The sequence below is a fragment of the Monodelphis domestica genome, chromosome 2 (genome assembly GCF_027887165.1).
Source record: "Monodelphis domestica isolate mMonDom1 chromosome 2, mMonDom1.pri, whole genome shotgun sequence".
Classification (NCBI taxonomy): domain Eukaryota; kingdom Metazoa; phylum Chordata; class Mammalia; order Didelphimorphia; family Didelphidae; genus Monodelphis; species Monodelphis domestica.
In genome coordinates, this window is record NC_077228.1 from 478,183,132 (window position 1) to 478,202,866 (window position 19,735).

General features: G+C 42.1%; 1 protein-coding gene and 1 non-coding gene across 2 annotated transcripts; one reads left to right on the forward strand and one right to left on the reverse strand.

Moving 5' to 3' along the window:
- The first annotated feature begins 10,842 nt into the window (after positions 1-10,842).
- LOC130457826 (small Cajal body-specific RNA 2) lies at positions 10,843-11,286 on the forward strand. Its single transcript, XR_008917095.1, has one exon. It is a non-coding gene; the product is annotated as a small Cajal body-specific RNA 2 (non-coding RNA).
- A 3,654-nt stretch (positions 11,287-14,940) lies between these two features.
- Positions 14,941-19,428, reverse strand: CFAP276 (cilia and flagella associated protein 276). Its single transcript, XM_001381899.3, has 5 exons — positions 19,245-19,428; positions 17,817-17,933; positions 17,053-17,168; positions 15,498-15,628; positions 14,941-15,109 (listed from the first exon to the last, which is right to left on the reverse strand). Exons 1-5 carry the CDS (start codon positions 19,320-19,322, stop codon positions 15,039-15,041), a joined length of 513 nt encoding a protein of 170 aa, XP_001381936.1. The 5' UTR covers positions 19,323-19,428; the 3' UTR covers positions 14,941-15,038.
- Between the last annotated feature and the right edge of the window lie 307 nt (positions 19,429-19,735).

Sequence of the window (19,735 nt, forward strand, 5' to 3'; positions counted from 1 at the left end):
ATACCAGAAGGTGGAAGAATCAAGAGAAAATTGATTAAAAATGAGAAGTTTATTAATTATATATATTACCATTCAAATCCTATTTCCATATTATTTATTTTTGTAAAAGAGCAATCCTTTAAAACCAAAACCCTAGATCACATACTCATATAGTGTTAGTGGTAGTCTCTCGGTGACCGAGAATGACGATTGTCTTTGTGCATTATCATCTATTGATGTGCCCTCATGTGGCTTTGGAGTCCAAAGACTGAGGCGCAGAGTTTGTGGCACATGGGGCATGGGACGCCTGTTGTTACGGGAGGTGTGGTTGTGGCCTGGTGTTGGCGTTCACGCGCAGCGGCAAGACGTCGACATCGCTCATCTTCAAAGGTGGTGGCGGCATGGTTAATGTGGGTTCGCCAGCTGCTTCTGACAGAGGCAGCAAGTTCTAGTTGCTTTGGTGTAATGCCAGCCAAGTCAGCTGATCCTTGAATCTTTTCTTTGGTTGGCCTTGTTTCCTGAGTCCAGCTGACAGTTCACCATAGAATACCTGTCTTGGTATTCGCTGTGGGTCCATGAGGATGACGTGTCCAGACCATCATAGCTGGGTTTTGAGGACCAGGACCTCGATGCTGGTGGAGTTGGCTCTGTCGAGGACTTCCTGATTGGTGATTCGGTCCTGCCATCAGATCCTCATGATCACATACTCATATAAACAAGTGATAAATCATGATTTTTTCTGAATTTCTCCTCCCACAGTTCTTTCTCTAGATGTGGATAGCATTCTTTCTCATAAGCCCCATAGAATTGTCCTGGATCATTGCATTGCTATCAGTAGTGTCAAGTTGGAAAAACAGAAGTACTAAAGTAGTCAGCAAGGCCAAATCTTTAATCAGGATTAGAGACAGTGTTTAATACAGTATTCTGCCACTACAGAGTTAAGCGCTCAATACCACACAGAGCTAAAGCTCTGGGACTCTGTCAACAGTGTCTCAGGGAAAATGTACTACCAAAGATGATTTTCCAAAGAGTAACAGAACTTGGGGGTCTTATATACCTTTTGGGGAATAAAGGTCAGGGAAGTATGATTGATTAGCTTTACAATAGCCACTAGGAAAAGAGGAGTCCAGGGCTGGATTATTTGGGAGAGGGTGATGCTTTACAATGAATACAAAAGGAAAATTCCAGCCAGAGGCTGGGCTACCTGGGAGAGGACTTCTAAGACAAAAAGGGTGCTTAAAATTTTATTTTATACTAATTACACCTCAATTGGGATCCTTAAGTACTTTAAGGTTTATTGTTCAGTCAGAAACAAGGTCAGTCTGGGAATTCCCTTAAGGCAAGTTCTCAAGAGAGAGGGGCAAAACAGGAGTTCCAAAAATTTAGTTGATGGTAGCAAAGTCCATTACCGTTGATCATCTCACTGTGTTTCAATTACTGTGTATAATATTCTGATTCTGCCTATTTCACTCTACATCTGTTCATGGAGGTTTTTCCAGTTCTTATAGAAATAGTAAACTCTTTGGGATAGAAACCTAGTGGTATTGCTGGATCAAAGGAATTTTTTTTTTTAGGGACCAGAGCTGATGCTATATTTTTATTTGACTAAGGATGCCAGCAATAAATAATAATAATATATATTTATAAAGTGATTTTAAGGTTTACAAAGCATTTCTCTAACAAGTCCATTAAGGCAGGTAATGTTATTATCCCCAAATCACAAATGAAACTTATCAATGGAAGAATACATCTTTAAAAAAATGTTTTTCATATCACTTACATATCTCAATGTATCCTTCCCCCCTCCCCCCAGAGAGCCATACCTTATAAGAAGAGATAAGGACTCTTTCTGAGATTTCATTGGTATATAAGGAATTCCTATATGAGAACAATTCCTTTACCAGTACTGGTAGGTTCTTTTACTGCAGCTGAAGGAGCCCCAAGCAGGGAGCTGCTTGGTCAGTACAGCACATATCACTATAGAACATCTGACCAACAGACCCCCTGTCAGGGAACCTAAATGTGCTGACGCCCAAAACATAGAGTCCAGGAGAAACTTGTACTGACGGCCAAAACGTAGATTCCAGGAGAAACTTGTGGGCCACATATGGTGGCTAGTGATATGCTGTCAGGCATTGGGTATAAAAGACTGCACTCACAACTGCAGGTGGAACTCTTGTGCTGAGCTTCCCCTGGTGTATACCAGAATAAAGGACCCTCCTGCTTGATTGCATTGTCTGTGGGGTCTTCCATGGTGGTGGGCGACGCACTGGACCCTAACATTTGGGGGCTCGCTGGTACCCCTCCACCTTGGAACCCCCCGACAGGAGGGCCTAAGGCACTGCCTTGGACTGGACCTTCAGGTGAGCTGAGTGTTGTGTGGCTGTGGGTGTGAATGGTGACCGAATGTGTATGGGGGAGATGAGGACCCCTGATGGGCATAAGGCTCAGTGGGGCATTCGTTCTTGCGGTTTAAACAAGAGCCCCTATGCCAAGCCCCAGGGCCTGCCTTTTTCTAAGGCGAGAGGCTTAGCCTCGTGGCATCGGTCTGACCCTCCCACCTGTTTCTGAGTGCGGACTTGGGATTACCACATTTCTGTGTCTTTCGAGAGAAGGCCAGTCGGGAAACTGAGGAAGCGTCTGTGATCAGCGGTGGGGAAAGGATACGGTCCAGGGCAGGTGCCGAGATCGGAACTTCCAGGTGCCCCTGAGGACAGAGGTCTGACTGCCATACGGAGTTAAAGTCTCCGTCAGGTTGAGAGAGCCCTGAGCGCGGAGCTCTGTGTCTCCGCCAGGTGGACACTGCTCTCAGCTGATTTGAAGGGAAAGGGGTTTGAGTCCCCTTTTGGGAAGATATTGCACACCTAGGAGAGACTGGGGGATGCCCCATGATCTCTAGGCGATTTTTAGACACACTGAGGTTTTTTGCCACACAGAGGGATCAGGTGGCCAGCCGCTGGCTGCTTGCCCCTGACAGATAGCCGGAGGCAGCCGAAGGAAGCTGGAAACAACCGAAGGGAGCTGGCCACTGATAAGTAATTGCAGGTATCAGGTTTCTTTCCTGATTAAAACTAGCTGCTTTAGGCAGTTGTTAACCCTTTCCTTGCAACTTCTTGGTCTCAATAATAGAAAATCAGCCTGTTTGTCAAACAGCTTGCTCAAGGTTTTACGGTCCTTACAAGTACATGCCAAGAAATGAGATCTTAAGATAAGCTCCTAGGATTGGTGAGTTTACATGTCCATGTCTCTGTTATTTGTCTTCTGGCTTTTGCTGTTTGTCTTGTGTGTCTTTCTGTATTTGGATGCAGGTATGTAGATGTGTGGGAGAGGGTGTCCTATAGGGTTCTTTGAGTCTTTGTTGTGGCTGGATTAAAGGGAAAGAAAAAAAAGGGGGGGAGTTTGGGATGCAGGGTTACAAAGGAGAATAGATTTTGCACCCCTGCTCCCTCTGCCTGCGTTCCAACTAGGCAGGCTATGATAAAGTAACACTGTGACAGGCTTCAGGGCGGGAGAGAGTGCAATTACCCATTCAATGATTTTTCCCTCCTCCCTTTGGATGGGCCCCCAAAGGAGGGGAAGAGAGAAAATTCTGAGCAGAAAAGGGAGATTCTTACTCCACAGTTAGAAACTTTCTCTTAAAATTAATTCTCAAACAGGGTGAATTGCTAATGATTTTGATATGGTACAAATGTAATGTATTGTAGTTACTGTTTGTCAAATGTGAAATGTTGCCAGATTTTTATTGAACTGTTGTTGAACTCCTGATTAGAAGTTTGCTTTGTTAAACCTTGCAATGCATAATGATTTCAGTGAATTTGAGAATTGTGTAAATGTGATTGATAGCAAGTCTGATGCAGAGAGGAAAGTTTATTCTGTATGAACAGAAATTGTACTGACTACTTTATAGATGTAAAAGTCATTCAGAAAAAACTTGTGTTGTTGAAAAGAACCTATTCTAGAATTTGAATTTGGGAATCCTTCAAATCACATTTATTTTAATATATGTGCTGTCAGAAATAGCAGCAAGAAATTATATTACACACACAAGAAGTTTTTTTTTTCTTTTTCAAAGTGGTTAATCTGTGCATGGGATTAATGAGATAAATGCTAAGAATTGATGTTTTACAAAAGAGGAAATTTTTAAATAATGTTTTTAATCAAGGTTATATGAATTGTTTTTAAATGTGCAAAATGCAAAATGCATAGGAAGGAATTTGTAATCTAGATGCCAAATGCTGGAAATTAGTAATGCTGAGTGAATGCTAAATATGTATGCATTATATTATGAAGAGGATTAAGTTTTCCACCTAAATAGGTTAAGGGTATATGACATACAACCTGTGTGCCCTTAACAAGATAAATTCAACCAGCCCTGTAATCGAGAGGGCTTTTCATGAGGATTAAATACAGTCTAGCTTCAGATATATCAAAGAGGTCAGGCTGGAATGCCAGGTAACATGAAGCTAAGTAGGGAAAAGTGATTAAGTACATGTGAAGGGAAATAACTTTATGTCTTATAACCTATATATATAAGTTACTGATTGAATTTTGGGGTGTCTGGATTCATTTTATGAAGTGCTCCACTTCAATAAGAGTAATGAATAGATATTAATTGATACTATGAATTCTAGTGTGAAATAGACACAACAAATTATAAATTGGAATAATGTTGATGGACTTAAATTAGGAATGTAGCAATGTTTTGAGCTAGAAAGAGACTAAACTGGAGCTTCTATTCTACTTTAGACAGGTTTGAGAGAAGTACAGGTAAATGCTTTGCACCTCAGTTTGGTTACACTGAAACATTGCTAAAGGACTTAATCAGAGTTATTTGGAAGTGTGGAGTTCGAATTGAAATCCACTGAGACTAAATTATTATGAAGGGGGTTTGATACATTCAAACTTTTACATTATAGTGAGCTCACTGGTTAAAGAAGGATGGGCCAAGGTTGCTAAGTAATAAAAGCTAAGTCAAGGCCAGCGGCCTTGGGATAAAATTGCTCAGAAGCTATTAACCCCTTCCTTGCACCCAGGAAGGAGAAAGAAGTGCTTATAACATTATGAACTGACATAGGGGCTTCAAAGAGTTAACAACCGCTGTGTGATAGAACTTAAAGATGAGTATATCTTAATTGTAGAAATGGAGGTTTTAAGGTGCTCAAGCAAGCAAATATTGCCAGCCCTGTCTGACCAAAAAAAAAAAAAAGCCTTGTTTGCAGCTGTGGAATCTCACTACAAACATTCCAGGTCCAGAATGATAAAATGAGTTGAGTGATATGTAATTGATGAAGTTACTTCATACGAGTTCTGGGGATTGTTGGTTGATATTTTGATTACATTTTGATCTGTATAAGGATATATGTGGCAAACAATAGCCAAAGAATAGTTAGGGTGTTAAAAATGGCATATATGTGAAAATGCTTGCTCAGAAATTTATGATTGTTATGTGAGTGGCTGCTAAAATGTGTTTAAGTATTGTTTGGATGTAAAAAAAAACCTCACTGTAAATCTGACTCAACCATATAGTTTGTTACCTCAGTCTACCAATTTGTACTATGAACTGAAATTTATAATGGTTGAGCTCTATGCTAAAGACTGTTCAATGATGTAATCTTTTTAAATCAGAATTCTTTGGGGTTACTGATTAGCAATTGAAGTGATACCAGGGGGCTGGTTGTTTGACTTATGATAGTAAAAGCATGTTAGAAAAAGTGGGGAGGTATGTTGGGTTTGAATTTGGAAGAAAGGGACTTTGATTTAAAGTCCATAAAGCTTTAGTATGTGGGTTTGTAAAGGAAGAATGGACAGTGTGTTCTGCTTTTAAGCAGAGGGTTTTGGAGGAACAGAAAGGGAGAGAGAAGGTGAAAGGGAACAGATGAATGTTCTGCTCTCATAATTGGCTCTTTAACTTAGGGATAATATGTAAAGTAATGTATGTGGGAAAATCACACGTGATTCTTTGGACAGTTACCCTGAAGTGATTCCTGCATGAGCTTGTCTTAGTCTTTCAGATGGCCTAGGTCCAGGAAATGATACAGCCCTGGTTTATAGGGAACTACTTAATTCAGCACTCATGTGACTACACCTGATGTGTAAATACATGAAAATAATAGTGTGATCAGCCTTGTAGGGATATTAAAGGCTTGTTTGGGGGTGTGGAGATTTGTTCCTGGATTGCTGATAAGCAAATTTCTCTGAGCTGTTAATGGGTGAGACTTGTCCTTTAAGGAAAAGAAGGCCTCTGGCATCCAGTGGCAAGTGCTCTAAGGAGAGAAAAAGTCCTAGGATGGCTATAGAGAAGGCAGCCCAAGGCTCACTTTGGACTGAATTTTCCTGACGATCCTCGAGTAGAACAATGGCAAGTGACAGCCTTGCTTGGTGTGTCTTTTGTGACTTGGAGATATTTCCCTTTCAGGGCCGTCTTCCTTCGAGACAATTCCCATGATCAGCACATAATGCAAATTGTGATATTAAAGTTTCCATTTCCTCAAACAACCCTAATAATTGGGAATTCCCAAATTGTTAGGAACATGCTTTGAGAAATAAGTGGAGTTTATTCCTAGATGGCATGTATTTGGAGCCTTAATTTACCACAGTTGAGGTTTGGTTCTTGAGCTTGGAAAGATAGCTCACAGCCTTCTTGGTTTCCCCAGCCTCTGGGGTAAGGAAATTCATCTGTAAGATATCGTTACTCCAGTGTTTTTAGATGTTATAGTTAATGTGTATTTTGCAATAGGATATACTTTAACAGAAACATCACCTACCAGCTCTGCAAACAACTCAGGAAGGGATCTGTTCCTGTCAGAAGATGATTTCTAAGTTTGAAGTCTGTTGGCTCAGATACCCAAATGTGTAATATTAATTGCTATTGTATTAATGTCCTGTTCCTATCTGCTATTTGCCCCAGTACACTTCTATCTTAGGGGCTGACTTCCCCTTGTGACTGGTCTGCCAATCGAGAGGAGTGACAGGACACCCTTCAGATCTCCAGGCAGTTCTCCACCTGGGACCCTGGAATCCACTGAGGACGCCCCTAAAGACACTGTCTGCAGCCTCGCTTCCATTACTTCACTTTCTCCCCCCCCTCTTGGTTTCCCCCTCCCTTGTCACAGAGTATCCCTCAATCGGGAGATACCTTATCCCACCCGCAGGAGCGCACTGGCTATGCCCCCGTTCTGGCCTACAGCCCTGTGTCTCCCCTAGCTCCCTCACTGCCCGCTGCACTCCTTCACAATAGTACCCCGAGTGACCTGCTATGCCAAGCAGGACCTCCTCTTCCTTAAGGAGGGGGCCTCTGTGCAGCCTTGGGTGAGGAGTGCTGCTTCTGTGTTAACCGCTCAGGGATTATTAGGGACTCCCTGAGCAAGCTACTAGAGGGTCTAGAAGCCCTGACAGAGAGGGAAACTGCCGGCCCCTGGTACACGACCTTTGCAATTCTTCTCCCTAGTCACGTCCCTCATAGGACCCCTCATAATCTTAACCCTACTCTTGACATTTGGCCCCTGCGTTTTTACCCGCCTTGTTCGGTTCATGAAAGGCCGGCTGGGTGCCACCCAGGTGTTGGCCCTCCGACAACAGTACCGACCCCTAGCGAGCCCCGGACGGAGGGCCACAAGCTGCCAGAGTGGACAGGCCTTCCCTCTGCCCCCTAAGAGGAAAAGGAGTTGGGAATGAAGGAGCCCCAAGCAGGGAGCTGCTTGGTCAGTACAGCACATATCACTGTAGAACATCTGACCAACAGACCCCTGTCAGGGAACCTAAATGTGCCGACGCCCAAAACGTAGAGTCCAGGAGAAACTTGTGGGCCACGTATGGTGGCTAGTGATATGCTGTCAGGCACTGGGTATAAAAGACTCCGCAGTCACCACTGCAGGTGGAACTCTTGTGCTGAGCTTCCCCTGGTGCGTACCAGAATAAAGGACCCTCCTGCTTGATTGCATTGTCTGGGGGTCTTCCATGGTGGTGGGCGAAGCACTGGACCCCAACACAGCTTAAGGTTTTAGAGAGTTGCTTAAGACCTGAGAAGTTAAATGACTTGAATAGGATCATACAGTAGGATGGGTCAGAGAAAGGACTTTAACCTAGGGTTGTCCTGGTTCCGAAGCCATGCTGCCTTTTTTGTTTATTTTTTTAAAATAATGAATAATTTTTAAAAGAGAGGAAAACAAATTAAGAAAAATTAAGAAACATTTAAAAAGCTGGTCTGATGTGGCACACTATGTTTCACCACCAGTTCTTTACTTCTGCAAAGAAAAGGTGGTGTTATGGGTGTGGAAAGGATACCCTTGGGGTTCGGGAAGGATGCCTTTTGCAAGCATGCAATGACTCCAAAACTTAGCTTAAAAACAAAAAGAGATTTATTAATTTAGAAAGTAATGTTGAGAGTGGCCAGGAGCATAGCAAGGTAGAACCGCAGGAAGGGGGGCAGTTCCTTGGGAGGACAGCATGAAAGGAAAGGCTGTTCCTTCATGGGGACAGCATGGATGGAGAGGTTGTTCCCCAGATGACATCAATTCTGGGGATTATATACTCTTTAGATGCTAGGTCCTGGTGACCAGGATGTTAGTCCCTCAGGCATTTGGTGGGGTGCGGTGGTCATCTGACTGGGGTCTGCCTGGAGGCATAAAGATTCATTTCTTTGTCCAATTTAAATCTAGAGGACAAAAGAGGGTAAACATCTCAGGACCCTGGGTAGGGTCATTGGGTGTTTCTAGGTTAAGAGTCACAAGGATGCAAGGGCAAAGGAGTTTTCCCTCATAATGTTTGGCCTGGGTTTCTGGGGGTACAGTGCCCATGTCAGGTGGGTGTATAAAAGCATGTATCTTTTTAAACAATTATTTTATTGATGAGTTGTTTTTACATTTCCCAGTAGGAAGCCATCTTCCATCAAACCATGTCTATAATCAAGAAGGCAAGAAACAATGTTTCCACATATCCAAAAAGCCTGGTGGTGAATGCAGTGTCCCATAGCCATGATTTTCCACTGCTTCAAAGAATGGAATAGAGGGTAGAATCTTCTTATATTTCTGCTTTGGAACCAGGCTTGGCCATTATAATTTTGAGTTATTCAGTTTCTAATGTTTTATTGGTCTTTCCATTTACATCATTGTAGTCTATGTAGATTGTTTTCCTTTTTTTTGCTCATTTTGTATTATTAATTCATAGGAAATGTTGTAGGGTGCAGAGGTGTACCCCTGGGGTTCAGGAAGGATACCTTTTGCAAGAATGCAATATTCCAAAAATTAACTTAAAAGTAAAGAGAGATTTATTAGTAATCTTGAATTTTTGGCAAGCAAGACAGAATGAGTGGAGCAACTTGGGAGGTTGCTCCCATAATGCCTCAGTTCTGGGGTTTTTATATTCTTTTACAGCAATGAAAACTTGACTCTAGGGCAAGGGGTTGGGGAGGAGGTTTCCCTGAAGGCATAGGAGTGGTTCTCATGATTTGGAAGACAGATGGATGAAGTGTGTCTCTTGGTCCATCCCAAATCAATGGGACAATAAAAGGAGGATAATCCTCTCAGGGTCAGAGGTTCTGGGTTGGGAGTCAGAGGGTGTAAGGGAGGAAAGGAATTTCCCTGATAATAGTTTGCCTAGTTTCTGGGGATACAATGCCCATGACAGGAAACATACATGAAAAAAACAACAACAAAATACCTTATCTTCTGTCTTAGAATAAACCAAAGACTGGTATAGGGTTAGGCATCTGGGGTTCAGTGACTTGCCCAGGGTCACACAGCTGGGAAGTATCTGAGGTCTATTTTGAACCCAGGACCTTCCATCTCCAAGGCCTGGCACTCTATCCACCTAGCTACATGACACATTCATTTTAAAAGGTGGTCAAAAGAATTCATCTCGGACCTGATCCTTGGGTTTTTCTGAATTGTCAGAATCATTACATTGAAGGAGATGGAGAACTTGGTTTTTTTTGTTTTGTTTTGTTATTTAAAGCAGCTGAAGGCTGTGCAGGGACCCCATCAAAAGTATCCTGAATATCTCCTATATGCAAAACACCGGTCATATAACAAGAACATGACAATTTGTCTTCAATGAGTTTATACTCTAAATCAGAAAACTCTACTCTAAATCAAGAAAATATCTTCAGAAAAAGATGAATAGTGACTGGACTTGGGAAGAATTACTCCCCCAGTGCACTGTGAGGAGACACAGAGATTCAAATTGTCTGATATTTACTAATGATATGATACTGGGCGGGCTACCTCTAAACCTCTGGTGTTTGGTCCCAACTCTTTGGTAAAATGGGGCAGTAATCATTGTAGTATTTCCCGGCAGGCATCAGGGCAAAACAAATATAGGGCAGGCTTTGATGTGAGGAAGATCTGAGCTCAGGTTCTGAATACGACTGGTTCTAGACCCCTAGGCAATGCACTAGAGCCTCTCACCGTCAACTCAAGACTAGGAGTTAGCTGAGTGCTTTGGGGGAAGGCAGTTGCCACGTCAGGGGTTTGCTATACCAAAGCTATCAAAGGTCCTGGCCCCAAATGCCCCATCTCGCAGACTTGTGGCGAGGGGAGTTCTTAGTCTGGAGCGCTATATGTTATTCAATTCCAACACATTTATAACTACTCATTATTTTCTGCTTTACTTGGGATGTGTTACGTTTTTTGTAGGGAACGGAGATTCCTTGTTCTTTCTCAGCTTGGCTGGTTCCCCTCCTCCAGCGCCAGGGGGCGGCAACAAATATTGCCGGCCAACGACGGCTGGACGACGCTCTATATGGCTAGAGCTCCGTGGTTTGCTCCCACAATCCTTTGAGACGGGTGGGGAGGGGCGTGAAAAGGCGAAGAACCTATAAAAGGTGTTGCCGGAAGGGGTGAAGTTTTATAGGCGGGAGCCGGGTTTGGGCAGGGACGCGGGTTCTGCATACCGGTTGCTTGGTGTGCGTGAGGCGGCCGAGTTACGTGCGGAAGGACGTGTGGAAGGCGATTGAGTGTGTGTGTGAGTGCAAGGCCAGAGTGCCAGTGTGTGTGCAAGGCGAGCGCATGTCTGTATGCCGAGCCGGCCCTCCCTAAACCTCTCCCCCCCTACACGCTGATCTTATTTGATCGGGTCGCGCTCCTGCCCCGCCGGCCTGACCCGAGATGAGAAGCTCCCCTCCCGCGAAGCCCCGGTCGGGGCGCTGTGCGGCGAGGCCTATGCGAACAGGCGGCGGCGGCCGCTCCCGGGCTCCCCGGAGCCAGCCCTTCGCGGGCCTGGCCGGGCCGGGCGCTCAGAAGTGATGAGTTGATCAGATAGACGAGGCGGGGCTTGTCCCTGCCCTTGAGTATCGAGGCGATTCTGATCTGAGCGAGCCAGCCGCCGCGCCTCCCTAACCCCTCACCCCTTGGCATCCCCAGTTCCTGCGGGGCCGGCGACCCTCCCCCCCCCCCCCAATGGCCAGATGCGCATCCAAGTGTGGGGAGCAGCAGCGCCGGAGGCCTAGAGGCTTATTTGGGGATCCCTGCTTTCAGGTGCTCCCCCCACCCCTAGGTCTAGCTCCGGTGGGCTCTGAGAGGATTCCCCCACCGGCCAATGGCCAGCGCTGCTTTCTGGTGCTGGGAGCAGCTTCTCCGGAAGCCTAGAGGAGAAGGACTATCTTCCCTCTTCCGGCCTCTGGCCGCTTTCACCAAATGATGACTTTGGATGGGATCAGTGGCGGGATCTCCTTTTCATGCTAAAGAATAATATAATTCAGGTATTTATAGGACTACTGGATGGAGTAGAGCCTTGCAGTTTGAGTTTTGTCACCAACTGATACTTGACTTTAGACAAGTCACTTAATTTCTAGGGGCCTCCATTTCCTTAGATGTAAAACGAGGGGATTGGCCTTAATAACCCCTGGAATTTCTTCTAGCTCTGGATCTGGTTCCTTTGGACAGGTACAGTGCTTAATTATAGCCATTAGTAACAATTATCAATCAGCCATTTAGTAATTGCCCACTACTTAAACTGGGAGTTTAAGACAAAGATTCAAGATAAAAAAGTCTCAGCTGGAAAGTTTATAATATATGGAGGAAACAATATATGTTCCCAGATAACTATATAAATAGGTTTTCTTCCTAAACAGGTATAAAGCTTTACATGTATATATGTAAACATTCAGAGGGGAGACACTTGCAGCTAGGGCACAATTCTATATTAAATTTGTTAAAAGTTTATTAATCCTGAAAAGGTAGAATAGAGCCAGAATTCAAAGGACTTTAAAACCAATCAGATCACTAAGCATTTATTTGGGGTTTGCTTTGCCAAACACTAGGTGCTAAGGATACAGGAAAAAAAAAGGTAGCACCACCCTGCCTTCCTGTAAGGACTTCATATTATAATGGAGTAACAACATATAAATACTTGAAAAAAGGATTTATTTAGAGTAGATGAAAGGTAATCTCAGAGAGAAGGTTTTGGGGGAAGTGGTAAATTGGCAAAGGCCTACAGAATTTGAATCTTGGAGGAAGCTAAAATGCTAAAGTGAAGGAAAGCTTTCCACACATGGGAAATAGTCAATGCAAAATGCATGGCCTAGGGAAATGTGATTTTATACATATACACATATGTTTATACTTATCTTTTACCTTAGAATTAATACTAAGTATTCCAGGCCTGGCTTTCTCTCCACTGAGCCACCTAGCTGCAGTGTGACAGCTTTTCAAGGAATTTAGACTAATGAGTAAAATACACAAATAACTGATAGGAAGGGAGAGGAAGCTACAAAGGAATAGTGCAGTCAAGGCACAAAGAGGAATTTTAGAGAAAGATGGCTTTCATCTGGAGTAACAAAGCTTCACAGAAAAGTAGTATCTAATTTGGGCCTAGGAAACATAGGTCTCTGTATGTGTGTGAAGATCATTCTAGATAGAGAGGAGGTAGTAAGCAAAGACATAGAATTGGGGGAGGACAGGATGAGAATAAGAACCAGAGAACAGACCAGTTTGGTTAGAACAATTTGGGACTATGTGAAGAACAGTATAGTTCTTCATATGATTAAACTGAAGTCAGATTATAGGTGACCTTGAATGTCAGGGCCAGAAGTTTGCTTTATTAGGGAGGCAAAGAGGAATCAGTAAAGGTTTCTGAGTGAAGGAGTAGCATGATCATGTTCAATGAAGATTATTCAGACAGAACAGGGAAGATGGCTAGGGGAACTAGAGATTGGAACTAGATGGCTGGAGAAAGATAGGATGTGAAGGAAATTTGCATGGGTAGAGACAGATCAGATCAAGTTTGACAACTGAGGAAGGAGAGAGAGATCAAATGTGGTTCCATGGTTATATACTTAAAGGTGATGAACTGGAGAAGTCAGATGTAGAAGGGCAGAGGATGAAGTTAGAAGTTTGGTTTTATATGTGTTTAATATCAGGGGCCTTGACAGAGAATAACCAGTTGTCAGCTAGAAATGCATGACTGAAGAAAAGAGGTTGGAGGGACTGAAGATGAGTCCTGTGAATAGAGGAATTATATAATTCTTAGAAATGGAAATCACCAATGAAAAGGTATAGAAAGAAGAGGGCTTTAAGGAATTAAGGAACACCTATACTTAAAGGGTTTTCAAACTGAATTATCATTAGTATCCAATAAAAAAAGATACCCAATCTTGCCTCCATCCCCAGTGCCATAAGCCCCTATTATCCTTCAAGTCCTGTCCCTTTTACTTTAGTGTTTGCTTTCTACCTTTTAATTTCACTCTATCCATCTTTGTCTCTATATAACTTGTCTTAGCCCTCAAATAAAATTTCTTCCATTTCCTGTAAGTCACCTCCTCTGGACTTACTTTCCTGGTAGAAAAATATCATGTGCCAGGATGAAATTGCTAGCTACCAGGATGACCTGGAAATCAAATTTTTCCTAGTTCTAAATTTAACAGTAAATGGAATCTACTTCACTGCTATTTGAATGTTAAACCTCAGATAAGAGACTAGAAACAGCTCAGAGAACAGTCCTTCCTTTATTCCTGGACCCTTAAGTAATTTAACAGCTGAATATCACATGGATGAGTCGATTAACTGTGGAAAGAAATAGGCCAGAACCTTTGACTTGAATCCCTAAATTGAAAGATAGGACCAGCAGATTGAACCAAAGGGTGCAGAAATCCCCAATAATGTGTCTGGGGAAGAAATATTATAGATTTTTAGAGGTTATATTTAAGAAGATCTAATCTGAAGAGGGAAAGAACATGAATCATGTAACCATGGGAAAATACTTAAAAATAATTTTAAAAAAGATCTAATCAGAGGGGGCAGCTGGGTAGCACAGTGGATTGAGAACCAGTCCTAGAGACGGGAGGTCCTGGGTTCAAATCTGGCTTCAGCCACTTCCCAGCTGTGTGACCCTGGGCAAGTCACTTGACCCCCATTGCCTAGCCCTTACCACTCTTCTGCCCTGGAGCCAATACACAGTATTGACTCCAAGACGGAGGGTAAGGGTTAAAAAAAAAAATAAAAAATAAAAAAAAAAGATCTAATCAGAGTAGGGGTCCAGAACCACAAAAAAGTGACTAACTTACATGTTTAGTTGTTTCTGACTCTACATGATCCCATTTTTTTGTCAAAGATACAGGAGTGATTTGCTATTTCCTTTTTCAGTTCCTTTTTACAAAATGAGGAAACTGAGGCAAACAGGGTTAAATGACTTGCCCAGGGTCACACAGGAAGTATCTGGAGCTGCATTTTAACTCAGGACCATGAATCTTCCTGACTAGTTCTGGCACTCTATCCACTTCACTTAGCTGCCTTTAATTTACAAGCTTCCCCTACCCAACCCCTTGTTCTTCCTTTCCAAATTCATGTTTCAAAAAAAAAATTTTTTTTTTTAAATTTACCTTTTACAACTTTTTCAATACTGAGAGAATTCTAGCTTGGACTTGTTTTTGACTCTGGGAAAAGTCCCCCACATTTTGCAGAGATCCAGATGGTAAGCACTCCCCTTCCCACCTCCCCAACCCTGAGAAAGATCAGATATCTTCAAAGGTTTCATGTAAACATAAAATTATTTTAATGGAGGAGGAGGAGGGGCTAGCAGATGTCCAAGGCTCTGCAAGGATTACTCAAGTGAGTAAGTAAATAAAATTAGGTGGAAAAGAAGCCACCATCAGTCTTTCTGGAGTAGCCACCATTGGTGGCCGCAGTGTGAGGGGCCACTGTAGAGAAATTAAAAAAAAGAGTTAATAAGCTTTGATGATCATTTTGACTGCCCTCTGAGAATCCCTTACCCTTGAGGTCTCAATGCATTGTTGAAGGAGATTATTTCATGGTTCAGGAAGTCAAGTAAAGGTGTAACAGTTTTTCCTTGCTCTAAGAGAAGTGGTTGCTGTCTTCAGTTCTCTACTCCTGGGAATGTCATTTGTCTCCTTGACTAGGTTGAACCACCCACATGCTCACCAACTATGATATTCCCCAGTAGGTGGCAGTACCAGACACTGCCTTGACTAAATATTACTGGCTTCAGTAAGGAAAACTTGTGGTCTATGAGCCTTTTTAAGACAAACATTTTTCATATCCACCTTGCCAGTTATCAGCCAGCCTCACCTATGGTCCCTTGGACACTGTGGATTGATTCCTTCTTGGGATTGATCCAATGCCTCATCAATGCCCTGGTAGTGATGGGAGGTAGAGGAGTAGGAGGGACTATCTCATCTGGGTGCTGGAGTTTGACAACTCTGGAACAAAACAGGGAAAGAAACCAGGAGAGGTTTAAAATCCAGCCGAATTCCAAAGCTGACCTGTGAACCTAGCTTCCCAGAAGTTCAAGGTACCTATGGTCAGAAGTCTTTTTTAAACTTCAAAATCACTTTAAATTGTGATTAAAAACTCATATAGTACCTTTATGGTTATAAAGCATTTTTGCATACATTTTCTCATTTGATCCTGTGAGATAGATAGTGGAAGGATTTTCATCCTCAAGCCCATATGAGGAATATGAGGAGCAAAGGTACAAACAGGAACAAAGTGGATGCAATCATGGTCTTAGACTCTGGAAACTTGGTTTTCAGTGCTATCTAAGACACTGACTGATGCTGGACAAATTATCTTCTCTAGGCCTCGGTTTTTCCAAATGTGAAATGAGGGGGTTGGATTCAATGACCTTCAAGTTTCCCTCATTAAATCTATGCTTCTCTGAACCTTTGACAGATTCATACGAGAATAAGTGGGAAAGAGGCATGATGTATAAGAGGCATGATGTATATAATGCAGGACTTGAAGTCAGGAAGACTTGGATTCAGATACTATTCATGGGTTTAAATCTTCATAATTTAGTGGAAATATCATAGCAATTGAGAGACCTGAGTTGAAATCCCAGCTCTCACTCATTAATAGCTACATACTAATTCCTAACTCTTAAGATCTCTTTCCAATAGAATTGAAACTACTCAAACTCTTTATCATAAGGGCAAGGATGTTTTCAATTCTGCTTTTGCATCCTTGGGGCCTATTAGGCCTTGCTTAGTAGTTCTAGTTAAGTAATTGGATTACAGGCTAAATATTTTCTAAAATAATTTTTCCTATTGACCATAGACTAGTCACTTAACTGTACTGAGACAATTAAGTGACTTGCCAAGGATCAATAGTAGCCAGAGTGAAATAGTGTAAAGGCATTATCTAGCAAAGGTGGGTAGGGACAGATTTCTGCCCATTTAGACATTCACTAAAAAAACATGAAAAATTTATACTAGGTGTGTGTGTACTGGGGGGAGTTTATATGGGTACATATAAAATATTTTTATATACCCAAAGTAGAATATTAGACTTTTTTAAGTCATTAGTTTACTTTTTGTGATCCTAGTTCAGAAGCAGGGTTGCCTAGTGGATAGGACCTCAAACTTGGAGGCAGAATGGTCTACATTCAAATTCTCCTTATGATATTTATTGTGATCCTGGCTTTATCAAACTTCCTTATGACTTATATACCTAGTCATAGAAGGGTTGCAACCTTCCAGGTGTTACTTGAGTTGAGTATTTGACATAATCATACTGCAAAGTTGAAGGAAAAGGATGATGGGTGGATTCAGCAAAGTAGTTCAGGCCTAAATTCTCCTTCCAGTGTTGATTGCTTTCATTAGAATTCATTGTCCAATCCACTTACCCATGAGTATCATAGACGGTCTCATGATGGACTAGTGACTGTGCCTTGTCCTGAAACAATCCAGTATGGTGGTTGTACAAGGATGTTATTCGGAAATCCAAGTCATCCTGGGGAATCTGCAGTGGAGGTCAGCAGGACAGTCATTTATAGGCCTTTTGCTCTGGACAAGCTTTGTTCCTTTTTACTTCTTTGAGAGCTTAGAAGGGATTCTACTTGCAGCAGCAAGTACTTATTTCAAGTGTCCCAAAAATCTTATTGCAGTTTTAAGCTCTAATAGCTTAAAGTAGCCTTAAGGCCTAGTAAGAAGTTCCCTTCATTTGCTTACCCCAATAATCCCTTAACTATTCCTAAATTTGATTTGCTTATTTAGAGGAGTCTAATTCTACTTCCCTTTCTAATCAAGACCCCTCAGAGGATTGTGTAAATGACTTGCATTATATGAGATTATATTAATCCATCCCCTGGTTAGGCTTCTCTCATTTTAGCCAGTGGAAAATGGGAAGCTACAGAGAGAGAGAGTGATTTGCTCAAGGTTAACTAGAGCCAAGAACAGAACTCATTCTTGGTGATTATTTTTCCCAAAGACCTGAGAAAGGAATGGAGAGTGGGACAGGAGAGTTCTGGATTACTTTTTTGGTAGACTTTTAGATCATAGATTCAAGGAAGGAGACACCTCCCAGAAGGTTATGGTCTGATCATCTTTCTTTTAAAAACTGTTCTAATGGTTCTATGCCAGAAGGAAATAGATTCTTAGTACTCTGTACCTCTGGATCATAGAAATAAACATCTCGCCTGACACTGGCAATTGTAGTAGTTGCATGGAGTCGGTGCCAGGGATTCTGCTGCTGGATAAGATGAGGTGGGTTCATGTAAGGGAGTTTCTGAAAGATACAAATCATAGCCATTACAAGGTTATGTCCTGGTATTTTTCATAACAACTGTTCATTTGTCCCTCTGCAATGAGAAGTAGCATCTTGATAGACATAGGAGGACAGTTGTCCCCTGCATCTTGACTCTTGAATGTTTCAAAGTTTGATAACTGGCAGAATAAAAGAAGCAGGGAAAATCAGGAAAATTTGTCCCACAGGCAAAGGGAGGAAAAAACCTTAAATAATGGATTGGTCAACAAGTGTTATGATATAGAGACATCAAAGAATTTTAAAATCTCATGAGAAATAAAAGAAAAACTTTTCTGGAAACATCAAAATATAAATAATACCCTAACTAAATATAAATACATTTATATTTATAAATATCCATATCTTATTAAAGCTAATATAATTACATTAAAATTAAGCATATCTTATATACACACATTTATCACATATGCATATATCATACAATTATTTCAGTGTATACCCTTTATCTTTCTAGAGCAAAAGTTTGTTAGCTGTGTGCCTTAGAAGCTTAGGGAGATAGAGAATAAGGCTCTTTGATTTTTTTTTAATATAAAGTAGTGATTACGCTAACTTTCATCTTTCCCGACTTCAAGTATTCCAATCACTCAAATAGAAAAAAAAAATTAATTCCCAACTAGAGCCTTGAATATTGGTTGCTTCCTTCAAATTCAAATTGGCTATTCTATTAGAAACATTGTTCCAGGGTTGAGGATGCAAAGACAGACGAGCACACAAATGTTTACTATATTGGGGTAAATGAGAAATGCACAAGTCTTTGCAATATGATTCAAAAGATTAAGACCCTTAACAAATATTTGTTAGTTACATTTTAAAAATCCCGGAGTTTGGAAACACATCCCTTCAGAGCACCCACTCTTCATTCTGAATGACTCAAGGCTTGAAGTGGTAGAATACTGAGATAGTGGTTCTTAAGGAAACGGAGCTAGTTTGGAGCTAGTTTAGAGCAACGTTTTAAATGGAAACGCTCGCTTTGAGATGCTTATTAGCCTAGAAATGCCATCTTCAGAGCACCCCATGAACCATAAACTTCCGAAGCTGGCGTAGGAAGACCGGAAAACATTTATTTGTAAATAAGACTCCTGGGTGGCTAAGCCGACCAAGCCCAGGAGTTTACGTTTTTCTTGACGTTACACAGCCAGCCAATTGTCTGGACAAGGACTGGAGGCCAAATCTTCAGATTCGAAATCCTGCGCTCCATCTCCCAAGTGGCGCTGTCTCTCTGCCTTGTAAAAAGGAAATGAAGCAACCCTCCCAAGATCCCTGGAGATATACCTGGCCCTCCCTTTTGCCCACGTAGGAATCTTCATTTTCGAACTTGGGGTTCTGAAGGGGATCTCGAGTAGGGGGCATAGCGCAAAGCGAACGCAGCGGAGGAATGTAGTTCACCAGTAACAGTAACAAATGGAGATTTCGAGCACTGCTTGTTTAGAAGCCTTCGCCTGGGTTGCTAGGCAACACTCCGCCTCCTCTGTGGCTTGGAAGGCCCCTCGAGGCTGGACCGAACTCGCCTAATGGAAGATTCCAAAAGCTCTCCAATGGCTTGGCAAGACTGGGAGTGGGATAAGGGTATACTATTGAAAAGGAAACCCATGGCTTTCTAGGAGGCTCCAGGCTACGTCGAAATACTAGACGGCTTGAGATTTCTGCTTTGGAAATAGTCCTGAAAGATGGGGTGGAAAATGTACGTCCCCCTTGGAGTAGGAAAATGACATTTCTGCTCTTGGCATACTTTTGGGGAATTCAGCATTATTACTCATGTTTCT